This window comes from Musa acuminata, chromosome BXJ3-6 (assembly GCF_036884655.1).
Source record: "Musa acuminata AAA Group cultivar baxijiao chromosome BXJ3-6, Cavendish_Baxijiao_AAA, whole genome shotgun sequence".
Classification (NCBI taxonomy): domain Eukaryota; kingdom Viridiplantae; phylum Streptophyta; class Magnoliopsida; order Zingiberales; family Musaceae; genus Musa; species Musa acuminata.
In genome coordinates this window covers 5,592,494-5,607,810 of record NC_088354.1, presented here as the reverse complement: position 1 = coordinate 5,607,810, position 15,317 = coordinate 5,592,494, and the positions used below count along the sequence as shown (strand labels likewise).

Genomic DNA, 15,317 nt, shown 5'->3' with positions numbered 1-15,317 from the left:
TGTTCGTCCGATCATAATATCAGTCCATTTATTTATAATTGATATGTTTTTATGCGTTTATATATATATAATTATAAATATGTCAGAAGTGGCGTAGAGGATAATAAAATAAAAGAATTAATATTTAGATAACAGCATCTACATAAGTTTGCCTTTTAATATACATGAATACCATCATTGGAATTGCTCCAAAAATCTGCAGTGGTCTAAATTGGACGCAACGTTGGGTACATACGTGGAATAATACGTACGGTCAGGCAATTACGTAGCATTCTCATCGGTGAAGGATAATGGTAGATACTAAGTGGCCACTGAAGGAATACAGTCCGTGTACGTGTTCTCTCCCTCCTCCGCCGTTTTCTGTTTGACGTTACGTTACGGTTTCTTTCAGCTACATAAAATTGAACCCTCCTTTAATTTTGCTTCGTCTGCTATTATGTGCGGTCAACGACAAGGAAACGGTGGCAAATCTTCGCCAGTAACTCCGTTTGTGGACCTCACGACGCTTCACAGTTGATGCGCCAATACCCGCCGTTGGATCTACAACGACCATTTTTCATATACATCACTCAAAGTTTTATAAATTGTGACTGATGATAGCATAGGGTGCACTGTAGGGGTGTATTTGCGAAAATAATTTAGACGATGGTGTATCTGACAAAGTACAACATGTCTATTTTTGTGAAACGAAGCATTTGGGTGTGCGGGGGATTACCGAATGGCTGCTCTCTTCTCCCTGACCTGCGTCGTCTCCCCCAAACCCTCGCTTCCGGTCCCCGTTCGGAGCTCGAACGCCCGATGGCGGTGGGAGTCGGTTGCTTCGAGAGTTGTGTTGCAGCCTGAGACGCGGAGATCGAGAGTTGTCGCTCTGGTTTCCCAGGCTTCCCGGGTCGTCTTCCGTGACCTCGACGCCGATGATTTCAGGCACCCCCTCGATAAGCAGGTTTGACCTTTGATCGTACCATAGGATAAAGGCTATCGATCTTCTATCCTTGTAATCGGGATTTTATGCTGATTCCCTTCGGTTGCGTACCTCGAACCTCGCAAATTTTGTATTTTTATGATAGTACGCTATATTTCGTTTTCGCCTGAAACAATCATGTCATGTGCAAAATGATTGTTTTTTCAGGTATTTAATGGGGTTTTAGTTCTTTCTTTTTTTTCTCCTCTTCCACGTTTCTGTGTATTCAGCATCTGATCCTTTTGGTATGATGGATAATCTTGTTTCTTTGTGTGTGTCCAGAATACTCTGCTGCTGAGGACAATTCCTGGGTTGAATGAACTTGGCAAGGCGTTGTTAGGTAACATCACATGGAATCTACTCCTTTTAGCTCATGAAAGCTTTTGCAACTATATTTCACTTGACTGGAAATGTTCAGCAATTAATATACTTTGTTTAATGGTTTAATCATCGCTTATCTTAGTGACGGGATAATTTAAACTTTTTTTCATATCGAGTAGGGACTTCAAAGTTGATAGGTTTTAACTGATTTTTTTCCTTTTATTTTTGAAAGGTGATATCCTTGATGATTTTACCTTTGTATTTTTTTTACTTTTATAGTGTCTAAGTTGGCAGTTTATATTTTGTCGTTGCAGGACCAATGACAGAGCAAGTAATGCTTCTTGAGAACATAGGAACATCAGTACTTGTTTCTGAAAATCAGGTTGGACGCTTGCAAGAATTAAATATCTGATTCAACATGCAGATATCTATCATATTGAATGATTAACTACATGAAGTAATTTAGCGTTGTTTGCTATGTAGTTGAGTTCATTTGTGTATTCCTGCATGGTGCATTCTATGATGCATTATAATACTACGAACTCGTCATCGTGAAATTGATGATGGATCAATCACTTCGTTTCTGTATTTCAACTTCATGATTGCAGAGGATTTTGGAAAAAGAAATTCTTTTAAATTGTTACTGTTCTTAGGCAAAAAAAAAAAAAACTTTTATGCCTGCTGCTATCTTCTGATTTTTCGCTTAATACAACTTTACTCTGCATATAGATCTTTATTCTTTTGGAGCTTTTCCCTCTAATTTCCACTTCTACAACTTTGATATAATTGAAATAGTCCCATATGTGAAAATTGTGATATCAGTTTGTCGGGTCAGTCACTTCAATATACTTTGAATAGTCCTGTTTGTAAAGAACTTGTTATTGGAAGACAATCCTACTAAAGATCTTGGAAGACATAAGACAAAAGTACAAATGCCTTACTGTGTTTAATAAGAATTTTTAGTATTCATAGTTGTGACTTATGTAAAAATTATACAAAGGAGAAAGAAGTAGAACAGATGCCCTACAGTGGGATTTGTTATTGAATGACGTGCAGGTAGAGATTATAACACAATTTTTGGCAAATATTGTAATTTTCATGAGCCTCTAACACCAGCTTAATTGTTTCAGATTTATCTGCTTGATATTATCTTTTAGCAAATTTCCCTCCAAATTTTGTTCATCTATTGTTGAAGCAAAATATGGAAAGCTTGTCAGAAAGCTTTTTGAGGAAAACACAAATGGTTTTTGGTAAGCATGTTGTAACATCTTAGGCAGCTTTTGCTGAGAGCAATTTCCAAATAAGTTTACATAGGCCTCCCTCACATAAAAGGGATAGTAATCCAATGATTTTGAGGCATCTTAACATGCCATTTCCATGTAATAGGATGTATAATTGCGATCAGAGTAGCATGGACATCTGTGTCCTAATAAATATTCCTACTCAAACTTTGATTCTCAGTTTGCTCAACTGGCCTCTGTTCATAGAAGTCACAAAACTGAGCAAGAAGGATAGATCCATGATGGACTTTACCCAGGACAAGCTTTTTCGCTCAACACACACAAGGCAAATGTCCATAGAAACAGTGTATTAGACTGGGCTGCCTGGGGCTGAGGATGCACAATTGTATGTATCACAGATTGGATGTGCATGATAGATGCGTAAGTCACACAAGTGGTTTATATTGTGACAGATTGTGCACAAGCAACAAGGTTGATGCAGATTTGTTGTTCCATATCTCTTCTCTACTTTTTGGAGCATCATGTAGTGAAATAATTCATTCTTGGTGAATATATTAACTACAATTGTCAATTATTTGTGATCATTTATCATTATCTATAACTATATTCTCCCCCTTCTTTTTACAGCTCCCCGATCTTCATAAATTGATGATTGAGGCGGCAAAAGTACTAGACACTGAAGCTCCTGATCTTTATGTCCGCCAGAATCCTGTTCCAAATGCATACACCTTGGCAATTAGTGGTAGGAAACCATTTATAGTTGTTCACACTAGCCTTGTGGAGCTTCTTACTAGAAGAGAACTACAGGTATCATCATCTTTATTTTGCAGTGCAGAAACATTAGAGTACATTTAATTCTTTCTTTTAGATAAACAAACAGCGAGCGAATGAAATTTGAGATTGTTCGTAAGAGATCTGCATGCCTATGTGCTCTGAAATAAAAAAAGGGGTTCCCTCGTATAAAAGTTATATTGCTGATGATGGTTCCAGAAAGTGCCCAATGGATAGAAAATAATAAAAATATCTTATATTTGTGAATCCATTCCTTGATGAGATATGCATTTTTTTAATAGTTAAATGCTGGAGAATGTGTTGCCTTTATTATTTACTGATTTCTTGGATCATTGTTGCTCCATTTAAATTCTCGCTCTCTTGCCTGTTGCCTTTTGGAAGTTCTGAAGTTATTGATAACACGTATCTTATGTCATTATTTTAATGTTGGTGACAGTAAACTCCTGTAGCATATTCTTAATATTGCATTTCAATTTCCAGAAGAAAATTTTATTTGACTTGGATCCAATAAGTTACTTACGTATGCCGAGGTTTTCCTTTAATTAGGCCGTTTTGGCTCATGAGTTGGGCCACTTAAAATGTGACCATGGGGTGTGGCTTACATTTGCAAACATAATTACGCTTGGAGCTTACTCTGTACCTGGTATGATGTGTTACATCTTGTGGTGCTCTTCATGGATTTATGAACATCCACGCTGAGATGGATCTATTGTCTGCAGGCCTTGGTGGGTTGATTGCCCAGAGTTTGGAAGAACAGCTTTGTAGGTGGCTTCGAGCTGCTGAGCTAACTTGCGATAGGGCGGCTCTCCTTGTTGCACAAGATCCAAAGGTACTTTTAAGTTTTAACTGCATATCAATGTATTTGAGGATAACCATGGTCCATTCAGTTTATGATATTAGTGTAAACTATTATGTCTGACCAAACATTAATATCCCAAAACACAAACATTGTGGACAATGTTGATTGGTTATTTAAAGGTGTGGTATTGTTTCTATATCTTCACCTTGTCTCTGTATAGAGCTTCATATCTGTTGAAAATGTATACCAAGACATCATGGTTAGTGGTAGGAATCAAATTTCTCCTAATCTATACTCATCCACTGGAATCCCATTAGGAATACTGGAGCTGACCTCATTTAAGAGTTTAGGGTTCCCGACCAGGCAAACTATATTCCACATGCAGATTTTTATATATGCACATTGTTCTTTTTTTCTGGAGCTATGATTTCATAAATGCCCATGCCGTTTGAAATTTTAAAAAGATACTTATAAATTTTGACAAATTTATAAGGATATCTATAATATATTTTCTGTGATACCTGCGACTTTATGAGGATTTATTGTAAAATATACAAGTTAGCTGAAAAGCCTCTATGCACCTTCTTCTGTTTTATCTCTGGAAGGAGGCGGAAAATGCAACTGCTAGATGCATATGCGGGATCACATTCCAACTTCTAGTCAATGACAATGTTATTTTAGTTATTTCTTCTTGCAGTACATTTATCAATCTCTAATTACTTTTTTCTTGTGTCCTATCAAGAGGTGGTCATCTCTGTTTTGATGAAACTGGCTGGAGGGTGTCCATCTCTTTCTGACCAGCTAAATGTAGATGCATTCTTGGAGCAAGCTCGCTCATATGACAAGGCTTCTTCCAACCCCATTGGTTGGTACATCAGGTTTGTGTCATGTGCTGTAATGTGACATTAATTAATTTGTAGTATTTAGATATTACACCAACTTTGCTCAGAGGAGGAAAAGGATCCATGAAGACAGCCCCAAATAATTGGGACTTTACGGCTTCTCTTGCCATGTAAATCATTTTATGAGGTTTCTTGTTGAAATTTAACTTCAAAGTTCATTTGTGTGGTCCTAGGAATGCTCAAACGAGGCAGTTATCCCACCCCTTGCCTGTTCTACGTGCCCGTGAAATTGACGAGTGGTCAAGGGGTCAGGAATACAAATATCTACTGAAGCATGCTATCCAACTGGAAGATTCTCTAAAGCCTAGAAATACCTTTGTGCGGTGAAGATTGCGATGATGTTTTAAATGCTTAATGTTGAAATTAAACCAGAAGGTAACTAGAAATGTTTTGCAATTGTCTGTTCTAAATGTCATCGATGCCGCTTAATCATGCACATCTAATTCATCATGTTTGGATTCTGTAGTGCATGGTTGGAAATAGGATGCTGGAAGCCCTAAGGAGGGGGGATGTTGATACTAGAGCGTCATGAAGATAGGAAGAAATTTAGTGAATATTAGCATTGTACACAACATATACAGTATTGTAGATATACATGAGAATAAAGATCTTTGATATCTGTGCATGTAATCTGTTTTGTTAAAACGCCGAAACACAAGGAAAGTTGGATGAATGATTTGAAATGTTGTATACTTCCTATAGTTAGCTGGGCCTACTAAGATTTATTACTACTGTATACCTTAACATATTTTAACACATTCTTCGTATTGCTGTTGTTAATTTTGCAGGATTAGATCCTTGTTTCTGTCCATAGAACCATACTTCTCTCGGTGAATGTTTGTCTTCATGACTACAGGATAGACCTATCAAAATGGGCAAGGACTGTAGGTGAAGGGATTGTGGCAGATATTGCACACCGGGATTCCTCGGGAGAATCTGGAGGCAGATATCTCATATGTCTCAATGAAGGTACTTTGGATTTGTTTAGTTAGTATTCACAAGTCTTAATCTTCTTTGATTCATGCTTTAGAAAAATTATATATTAAAGTCACATTTGACAAGGCTGATATATATTTTTTCTTGCAGGAATTGATTGGAAGACAGAAGCTAGCAAGCCTTACTCAAGATGATAAGGATAACAGATAAAACCAGGGGAAGAAATTTAGAGAGTTGAAAGAAGCCAAGCCTCTGAAAGTGACCAGTGCCTGCTTGTTCACCTCACTAGACAACAACAGTAATAATCTCTTTGCATTTGATCTTTCTATTTCAATCAATTTCTATTGATATGAATCCAATTGAAAAGGATAGGACCCTCACCCCGACAATATAATCCCATAATCTATTAGATTTCTTCCTTCCTTGTGGGTTCATGAGATGACTCCAGTAGCCCCTTCGGTGTAATCCATAGAACACATACATGGTTGTGGTTGTGAATGACCAAGTCAGCTCTTGTGATGTGAGGGGGAGGCATCAGTAGTCTTTGTTTTAACATGACAATTAACCCTCTTGCAAGTGGTGATTTGACATGAAGAAAGATGGCAAGATTTGCCTAACCTGCATGTAGAAATTATGAACATAATCTGGTTATTATATAACTTGTCCTCTTGATTTGATTTCCAAGAATCTGCATGATGTGAACTTTTTTGTATGATCAGATCAAGTCAATCGATCACTCAGCAAATGGAAGGGTTTCTCAACATAAAAATCAATGACTTGCAAGTATATACAGAATCAAACATCACCTTAACCATTAGATAATATGTAGACTAAATCTTTTCAATCCCTTGCAAATATTAGTGTAAAATTTCAAATGATTATAAGATCATCCAGCTCAAGTTTTTTTTGGTAGTAGATTTCAAGATGCAGAAGTTGATAATTTTGATAGTAGGCTCATTTAATATTTTATATTCATTATCATCTGATCTTTTAACTATTATATTATAGGATAAAAAGGTAACAAACAAATGTAATTGATTTTTTTTCCTTGTTCAACAATAAACAATCAGTGATTGGCTCAAAGAAAATGTCATTTTCATGTCTTATCCTTGGATTCCTTTGTACGTCCCCCCCACTGTTTTCTGTGTCTTCACACTTTTCACTTGATTCAATCACAGTCAAACGCAAAGAGCGTTACGCACATACACAGAGAGAGAGAGAGAGAGAGAGAGAGAGAGAGAGAGCAGAAGCACTTTATTCCGGCCACAGGAATAAGCTTAACCTCAACGCAAAGGCGATTTAAGCTGGTCCACCGCGTGTGACCGGAAAAAGCTAAACAACACACACAAAGTATCATCAACATCAAATATATATATATATATATATATATATACAACAAAAGGCTGCTCACAAGTCACGCACGCCACCTTCTCTCTCTCTCTCTTGCTTTCACTCCTATTGAGACGTTGAGCGTTTTTACTTTCCACAACACCACAAATTCAAGCGGTTTCTCTCTCATCTCTACAAAATTAGGGTTTATTGCTATGTATTCGAAATATCCCTTATCCAACTGTAATGTCAATCTCTTAGATGTAATCTCTACTCTCTCAAGTCCACTTTGAGAGGAGGATTGGAATGGCTCGATTGAGCTAACTACAGTTAATTAGAATTAACTGTGGTCTAATCCCACAATTAAGTTTCTATTATATTGGCCACAGGAATGCCACATTACATATTTTTCTTTGTCAAGAATTTCCATGATTATATATCTCTTTATATTTGAATCTCGTTTTTATCATTTATTTTTTATAAAATATATAAAAAAAATTGACAAGGAAAAAAAATTTCATGCTAAAAAATATTTTAATATATATATATATTATGGGAGAAATAAAAACATGAGAAAAAGATGAAGCAATATTTTTGCTTTTTTTTCTCTCTCTATAGAGGTTGAGAAGAAGGAAAAAAAAAAAAAGGGCATCATTTTTGTCTGCTGTACAAAAATAGAAAAAAAAAAAACCAGAAAAGAAAAGGAGAAAAAAAGGACTACCTCTCAATTCAACATCATCATCATCATCATCTCACCGCCACCAACCTCCGGTGGGGCTCCGGCCGCGGCGGCGGCATCGAGCCATCGATCCATGGGAGCGCACTCGGCCTTGTGCGCTAGCTTCCAGTGGAGCGCCTGGCACGCCCGCGAGCAGTAGTTGACGACGCCGCAGACAGAGCAGCGCCGGAACTCGTGCCGCCTCATCTCCCGCCGGCCGCAGCCGATGTGTGAGCAGAGGCGGAGGCCATCCTCCCTCGGCCACCCGCTGGCGCCCCTTGCCGCGAACCACTCCGCCATGAACCGGTTGGCCGGGTGGGCCTCGGGCGCCGGCACGTTGCAGCCGAAGTCGCTCAGGAGGGAGCAGCCGGAGGCCAGCGCGTCGCCGTGGCGTTTCCAGGCAGGGGAGGAGTTGAGGACGGCGGCGAGCTCCCGGGCGTTGGCCTGGATGAGGAAGCGCCGGCCCTCGGCGACATTCCGGCGGACGCCGTAGCCGTCCTGTAGACAGTGGCCGACCTCCCGGAGCGCGTCCACGTGGCCGAGGACGGCCGCGCGGGCGCACAGGGCGACCCCGGCGCGGAGGTCCTTGTCGTCCTTGGAGCCTCCACTGCCATTGAACTGGATGACCGCCAGCGAGTACAGCGCCGCGGCGTGGGAGCCCATCGCCGCCCGCGCCATCAGCGACGCACCGCTCCCCCGGTTCTGCAGGCAGTAGAAACGGATCTGCGGCAACAAATCACAGAATAGGAATCCCCAAAATCCTTCCTTTCGACCAAGAACGAAACAGGGGAGACGCCACCTACCATGCCGAGGATGTAACAGGCCTCCAGATTTCCGGCGTCGGCGCAGTGCTTCAAGAACTCGTGTGCCGACTCCGACCAGTTCTTGGCCCTAACCGCGAGCGATTTCATGGACGCCATGGCAAGAGCCAGGGGATCGGATCCCAATTCGTTCAGCCTCTTGCATCTACGACGGGAAAAAAAAAGCGATTTTTAGCACAGAGATGGAACAAATGAGACGAGTATTCGAGCGAAATGCAGAAAGCTCAGAAGGAATAGTACGTTATCCGGACGCCAACGAGGTCAGCGGGGCGAGCGGCAGAGGCGCTCAGCTTGCAGAGGATGGAGACGACGAGTTCGTCAGGGAGGGAGTCGAAGAAGTCTGGCATCTCCCCAGCGACGCCCTCAGCGGCCATCATCCTCGCGGGTTCGTCCGCCGCTGCTTCTCCGGCAGGGACCCGCCGCGGCCTCTTCCTTCTCCTACCCTCCACCTCCTCCTCCTCCGGCTCCTCGGCTCTCCACTGCGGCCTGGGGTAGCAGACGCCTCTCCTCGTCCGCATGGCGCTCTCGTTGGCTGCGCGGATGGGCGAAGGACGCCTCAGGAGGAGAGCGACAAGACCACCGTATATACACAGGCATACACAAAGCAGGAGTGTCTTAGCCAAACGAAATGACCGTATCGCCATCGGTAGACGGTGGGAATCAGCTGCTAGCACACGGTCAAAAGTGCGTTGACCCCTCACTTCCACCTCACGCATGCTTCTCTCTCCTCTTTCTAACACTGGCGGTTGAAAACAAAAAAAATTCAACTAAAAGTAGAGATAATTACATATTATCTTATTTAATTAATTATAATTTACATCACAATCCTTATATTTTAAAAAATAACATTATGATCCTTATAATTATAAAAAATTATTTAATCTCAATTTTTTTCGATCATTAATTTTATCGACGAAAAAGATCGCATGTGTTATCACATGTAAAACGATACGAATAAAAAAAATAAAAAATAATTTTATTATATATTAATTTCATATAAACTATTTCTTCGGAAGAGATTTTCACATAAACAAATTAAATTCTTTGTTGATATGGCTCACTCTTTTTAGATTTCTCTCACTTTTTGTTTTTTAGATTTCTCTTACTTTTTGTTTTTTTATTTCTCTTACTTTTTGTTTTTTGGATTTCTCTTGCAAACAAATTTTTTTGTTTTTTTGGATTTCTCTTCCTTTTTGTTATCTCTTACTTTTTGTTTTTTTGGATTTCTCTCGTAAACTAAATTCTTCGTTGATATGGTTGACTCTTTTCACACAAACAAACTAAATTCTTCGTCGATATGGCTCACTCTTTTCACACAAACAAACTAAATTTTTCGTTGATATGACTCGCTCTTTTCACACAAACAAACTAAATAATTTTTAGATTTCTCTCACTTTAGATTTCACACAAATAATTTTATTTTTTGGAAAGGGTATGGGGCATAGCGTCAAGGTTTCGCGACCGCTACGGTGTGTAATCCCTGATCCTGACAAGTTTGATGGAGAGAGAGAGAGAGAGAGAGAGAGAGAGGTAGTTGAGAAGTTGGCAAAGTAAATACGGCTATGAAGTAAAGTGAGTCGGAGAAACAACGTAACGGAAGACTGAGTCAGGTGGTCGACGGTCAAACTTCCAAACCCGGCGGGCACTTGTATAACTCCGAGAGAGAGAGAGGGGGAAGAAGGAGAAATGATGGATGACCAAAGACAAAGAACGGTTCGAAACAAAAAAAACAACGTTAGTTAAGTTTGAATTGATGTACCTGTAATCAATGAGGCTTTCGTCGTTACGTAATTTGAAAATAAATTATGTATTATGTATAGATTATCGACTTCTCCTACTCTACAAGAATTGAAATATATGATTCAAAAAAAATATTTAAAATATATGATAAAACTGAAATTTATTTCTCAATAGAGGGATGATATTGATTTTAAATAAAATTTTTCAAAATCAGTGAGGCTTCCTTTCGTTAATACGAGATTCGAAAATATATTGTGTATTATGTATAGATTATCGACTTCTCCTGCCCCACAAGAATTGAAATATACGATCAGAACCTATTGGAAGAAAAAAATATTTGAAATATATGATAAAACTGAAATTTATTTCCTGATAAAGGGATGTTACTGATTTGAAATAAATTTATTTGAAATCAATGAGGCTTCCATCAATATGAGATTTGGAAATATATTATGTGTTATATATTTTTGACTATCTTGATCGTCAGACGGATTGAATTGGAAAACTCTTTTTGACATTGATTTTCATATAGAAACCCCTCGAGGTCAGATCCCCACCTCAGAGATATCTCAAGATCACCTTGGAGCCACCTTGAATGCCTCCATGCAACTTAGAGAGAATCTCGGATGACTTTATGCCTTCGAGTATAGACTAAGTCGGATCGACTCTATCTATATTACATCCCTCAACACCTCCAAACTCAAGTATAATGCCTTAAGCTTGAAGAACAAAAATTTTATGTTCAAAGCTTAAGTTTGTGTTAAATAACTTTAATCCATGTACTTGAGATTATTTTAATATATAATTACCTATATTTAATGGGTAGTTAGTTTTATCGAAATATCGAGCATGAATATAGAGAGTCGTTTGAATCATACCAAAAAAAATTATTATTGATGTTATGTGTTGACGGGATGTCCCATGGGGTGTTGACATATAAATTGCCCAACTTGGTAACAAATTGATAATCACATGATGTTCAAATTTTTTTCAGGGTGGTTGGTAGCAGGGTTCGTCGTACCAAGCTATGTCGCTTAGTATGAACAATTCATATTGATCTGATAGAGGATCAATATGTGGACCACCCTCTATCGAGTTATACTTATTTGTACTACTCGGTAATGATGGATTTTAATTAATATCGATCAAGGACTCAGATTGCCTAGTTCAAATAATCAATTTAACCATTAAATCATAGGAAAGAGTTTTTAAACCCTTTCGTCCGCTACAATCTTCCACCCAACATGCAAAGATAAAAATGTAATGGGGAATGTAGTAGAATCATCCACACCATAAGAAAGAATTGAGTCGGGTGGACACCTTCTCAATTGCATTCAACAACCTGCTCAGTCCACAGACATAGCAATACATGGACAGCAATACCTTGACTGATGATGATACTGACACTAGGGAGTCAATTGTCTCATGTACACAATTCAAGATAGTACATAAATCAAGAATTAATATCTTACACATACTACCCAAGATTCAAATCATAGAACTTATCGAGGTACTAGTCAAATTTATACACATAAGAGAAAGAGAAAGATAGTGGATGATTTTCAGTAGATGCAATAGAGCCTATATGATGTAGACACAGAACTCATCGTATTCACATCCATTATATTATGGAGAATCTTACCATCAATAATAAGATAATGATAGTTGGTCATATTTCTCTGAGTAGTAGTATAGTTATCGTTAGTAAATCAATGGCGAAGGTAGAATTCTAACATTCTTCATGCTCCACATCAATACATGTCACAATTATCCTTGTCTTAGGAGTCGTCTCAGACACATTGTTCACAATGATCAGACTATGACCATCACTACATCGATGCACCAATGAATATTGTGTATCAGTATACTATGTCATGGGATCATTTTTCAATATTAAGCCTGATAAATTATTAAATTGATATATAGATATATTGAGTCTCATCATTTTTCTATGATAAAATCAATTATATCCATCGATTAATTACTTGATTCATTTGAATCTTAAAATTTAAATTATTTAAAATTAATCTAATAATTTAATTTATTGATAATTCAATATTACTGAAAGAAAGATCCCAAATGTACCACAAAATTACTTCGCAAAGCTCGAAAAAGATATATCACTATTTTTTTTTTCTAATTTAGATAATTTTTACTAAAGTTATATTAAATATATTTATTTTTACTCAAAGTCCTAATCTAATTATTTTTCTATTTTTTTTAGAAATTTCTAAAACTATTTTCGATAATTTTATCGTACTATTGATATGCTTAGTTATAATGATATACCGTATGTCGATATACCTCAATACATATCGTAAAAAAAATCTTAATTGCTAGGTATATAGTTTAATTTTTCTAAAGCAGAGACAAAAGTATGTCGAGATGTTTTAAGCTTTTAGATAAATAATATTGATAAAAAAATTGAAAGTGGTATAAATTAAATTCGAGAGGGATACAAATAGAAATAGACACTTGAGTCAAATACAAGACTTGGTGGCATGTGGATTAAGCTAATGCTGGCTATAATCTGGTCAACTTTGACCGCTACAAGTCATTTGACCACATCCACCAAATTATTGTCAAACCCTAATTCCCACCACATGCATCGAGTTAAGGTTGAGCGAGGTGGCCATTTCTCACTAGTCGAAGCACCTGTGGTGGTTGGTTCCTTTGCTTGGAAGAAGGGTGAGCTGCTATGTGGCCTAATTTCTTCTTCTTCTTCTTCGAAGAAGAAGGTGGTCATCATCATCAATTGTTTTTGCTTGGTTGAATCAAACACATGTATCAATTCCCAATGTTTTATTCTCCATTTGGCCCCGAGATTATTGAGTTCCGACTGCCATCACTGTGGCTAACACTGCCATGATTGCTAAGTCTCCTAATCCCTTACGCTATCCACTTATTCCCATTCCATGTGTCCTTGGAGATGCATACATATGCTTTGTAATGTGTTGCGTACGCTCTATGGATTCTTGCCAAGTGATTGTTTGTGTCCAAACAAGAGAGAGAAAGAGAATTCTTAATTCAAGAATAAATGTGCATGCCAAATGCATAATAATATACATATATGTGTATATGTGGCCACATGTGGCTTAGGAACCGCTAACTTTGAAGGCAATAAAAGGCATTAATTATGGTAGATAAGTAGTCATATTCTTCGATTGTCATTTTTGAAGTCTATCACTTGTGTAATAGTTTATTAATTAAGGTAGATAAGTAGTCATATTCTTCAATTATTAGAGAAGGTACGAGAAAAATATCATCTTTTACGTCTATCACTTATGTAATAGTGCATTAATCGTCTATGTTTTAGTGTAAATTCGACCCATAACCTTTTAGGTAAATCAAATATAAAACTATCATAAGAGCTAAGTACGTAGTAATGATTTATCTTGAAAATTGCAACTAGTATTTAGCAAACAATTAGGAAAAAAAAAGTCATGTTTGATCGTGATATAATTATTTTTTGAAATCCACTTGTCAAAAATCCTGTTAGAATTTTAAGGGTTACACATGTATAATTAAATATGTTAAGTAATTATTTTTATTAGTCAAAATTAAAGTGATCCAATTAAAATAAAATTATTTGACTAAAGGACATAATTATTATTATGAAAATTAATTGTGTGGATACCATCAGTTATATTTCTAACTTAATGAAGAGATAAGTTAGGAATATAAAACTTTTGAGACATAATTACATATTCATTCATTATGAATATAATCATAATTATAGATTAATCAGTTATGACTATAAATAAGGTTATAGTCTTCGTTTGTGGTATCTAATGAAGTTTCTCTTCACTCGTCAAGAAAAAATCTAAAGTTCTTAAGGATACTTACAATTGGAAGACCAAATCACTAATTAATTCAGAAAATATTCTAATGGATTCATCGTGCGCTTCTGTGTTAATATGTTTCTTAATTGTTGTAGGATTTTATGCATATTATAATGGATTTAAGGAGTTTTATGGAAACATTCTAAAATCATATTTTGGATCTATAAAGTATATTCTTAAACCAAAATTTGGTTTTGATTCTATAAAACAATTATTTTAGTCATATATGATAGATCCCAACAAATCCATCTAAAATACAAGGTAAGAAAAAGTATAGGATAAGTAGAAATCGTTTGTAATGTAAAAGAAAGAAGAATTGATTGTGAGGTAAAAAGTGTATTCGAAAACACTGTAGAAAGGATATTAAATTCGATTTGATTATTTTCTTATTGTAATCCATATTTGGGTCTTTTCGATCAATGGGTTGGAGTCAAATGTCAAGAATAAGATTGATCACATCCTTCTAGAATTCAAGAATATGATAAGTGGGGAATTGGTCGTCCGAAGTTAGTTGATTTGTTCGTTGATGATTTTCTAAACCTTAGAGTTTAATATATACATTGGTGACTAGCTTTCGTTTTTATATGGAGGATTTTTTTGGAGTTTAATATAAATTAGATCCTCTATTTATTATTAGAAGCTTACTATTCAAAGTCTTTTTTTACTATTGATAATTCCTCAAAAATATTATTATTATTATTATTTATAATCTCAAAATTATCAATTTTATTTTATTTTTCCTTTCTCATGACCTCTTATTAGTTACCATTGTCGTCGATTGCGATGATGCTCATCATTGCTTTTGATGTTGCTCGTTGTTGTTCGACCTTGCTCATCTCTCTCTCTATGTCACAGGAGGAAGAGAGGAAGAAGAAGAAAGGATGTTTACGTACATTTGCAAAAGGGATAATATAG

General features: G+C 37.0%; 2 protein-coding genes across 3 annotated transcripts; one reads left to right on the top strand and one right to left on the bottom strand.

Moving 5' to 3' along the window:
* Positions 1 to 690: 690 nt before the first annotated feature.
* Positions 691 to 6,629, top strand: LOC103987119 (plastoglobule-localized metallopeptidase 48, chloroplastic). 2 transcript variants are annotated; one of them, XR_671855.3, is made up of 10 exons: positions 691 to 943; positions 1,244 to 1,301; positions 1,597 to 1,664; positions 3,151 to 3,330; positions 3,862 to 3,958; positions 4,035 to 4,144; positions 4,859 to 4,992; positions 5,190 to 5,391; positions 5,873 to 5,985; positions 6,103 to 6,629. XR_671855.3 is itself a non-coding variant. In XM_009405325.3 (9 exons), exons 1-8 carry the CDS (start codon positions 719 to 721, stop codon positions 5,341 to 5,343), a joined length of 1,026 nt encoding a protein of 341 aa, XP_009403600.2. In that variant the 5' UTR covers positions 691 to 718; the 3' UTR covers positions 5,344 to 5,391; positions 5,483 to 5,717. The 2 variants fall into 2 exon arrangements, 1 of the variants encoding a protein (XP_009403600.2); XM_009405325.3 differs by lacking the exons at positions 5,873 to 5,985; positions 6,103 to 6,629 and adding an exon at positions 5,483 to 5,717.
* Positions 6,630 to 7,862: 1,233 nt separating this feature from the next.
* On the bottom strand, positions 7,863 to 9,479 carry LOC135640232 (F-box protein At1g67340-like). Its single transcript, XM_065154478.1, has 3 exons — positions 9,061 to 9,479; positions 8,803 to 8,965; positions 7,863 to 8,722 (listed from the first exon to the last, which is right to left on the bottom strand). The coding sequence occupies exons 1-3, from the start codon at positions 9,462 to 9,464 to the stop codon at positions 8,006 to 8,008; spliced, it is 1,284 nt and encodes a 427-aa protein (XP_065010550.1). The 5' UTR covers positions 9,465 to 9,479; the 3' UTR covers positions 7,863 to 8,005.
* Between the last annotated feature and the right edge of the window lie 5,838 nt (positions 9,480 to 15,317).

Bases quoted from the DNA above. Each gene is read 5' to 3' on its own strand.
- LOC135640232 (XM_065154478.1), bottom strand. From the start codon at position 9,464: ATGGCGATACGGTCATTTCGTTTGGCTAAGACACTCCTGCTTTGTGTA. The intron at 8,966-9,060 runs GTACTATTCCTT...TTCCCGTCGTAG, and splicing joins CTCGTTGGCGTCCGGATAAC to ATGCAAGAGGCTGAACGAAT. The intron at 8,723-8,802 runs GTAGGTGGCGTC...TTGTTGCCGCAG, and splicing joins CCTGTTACATCCTCGGCATG to ATCCGTTTCTACTGCCTGCA.
- LOC103987119 (XM_009405325.3), top strand. From the start codon at position 719: ATGGCTGCTCTCTTCTCCCTGACCTGCGTCGTCTCCCCCAAACCCTCG. The intron at 1,302-1,596 runs GTAACATCACAT...TTGTCGTTGCAG, and splicing joins ACTTGGCAAGGCGTTGTTAG to GACCAATGACAGAGCAAGTA. The intron at 1,665-3,150 runs GTTGGACGCTTG...TTCTTTTTACAG, and splicing joins TACTTGTTTCTGAAAATCAG to CTCCCCGATCTTCATAAATT.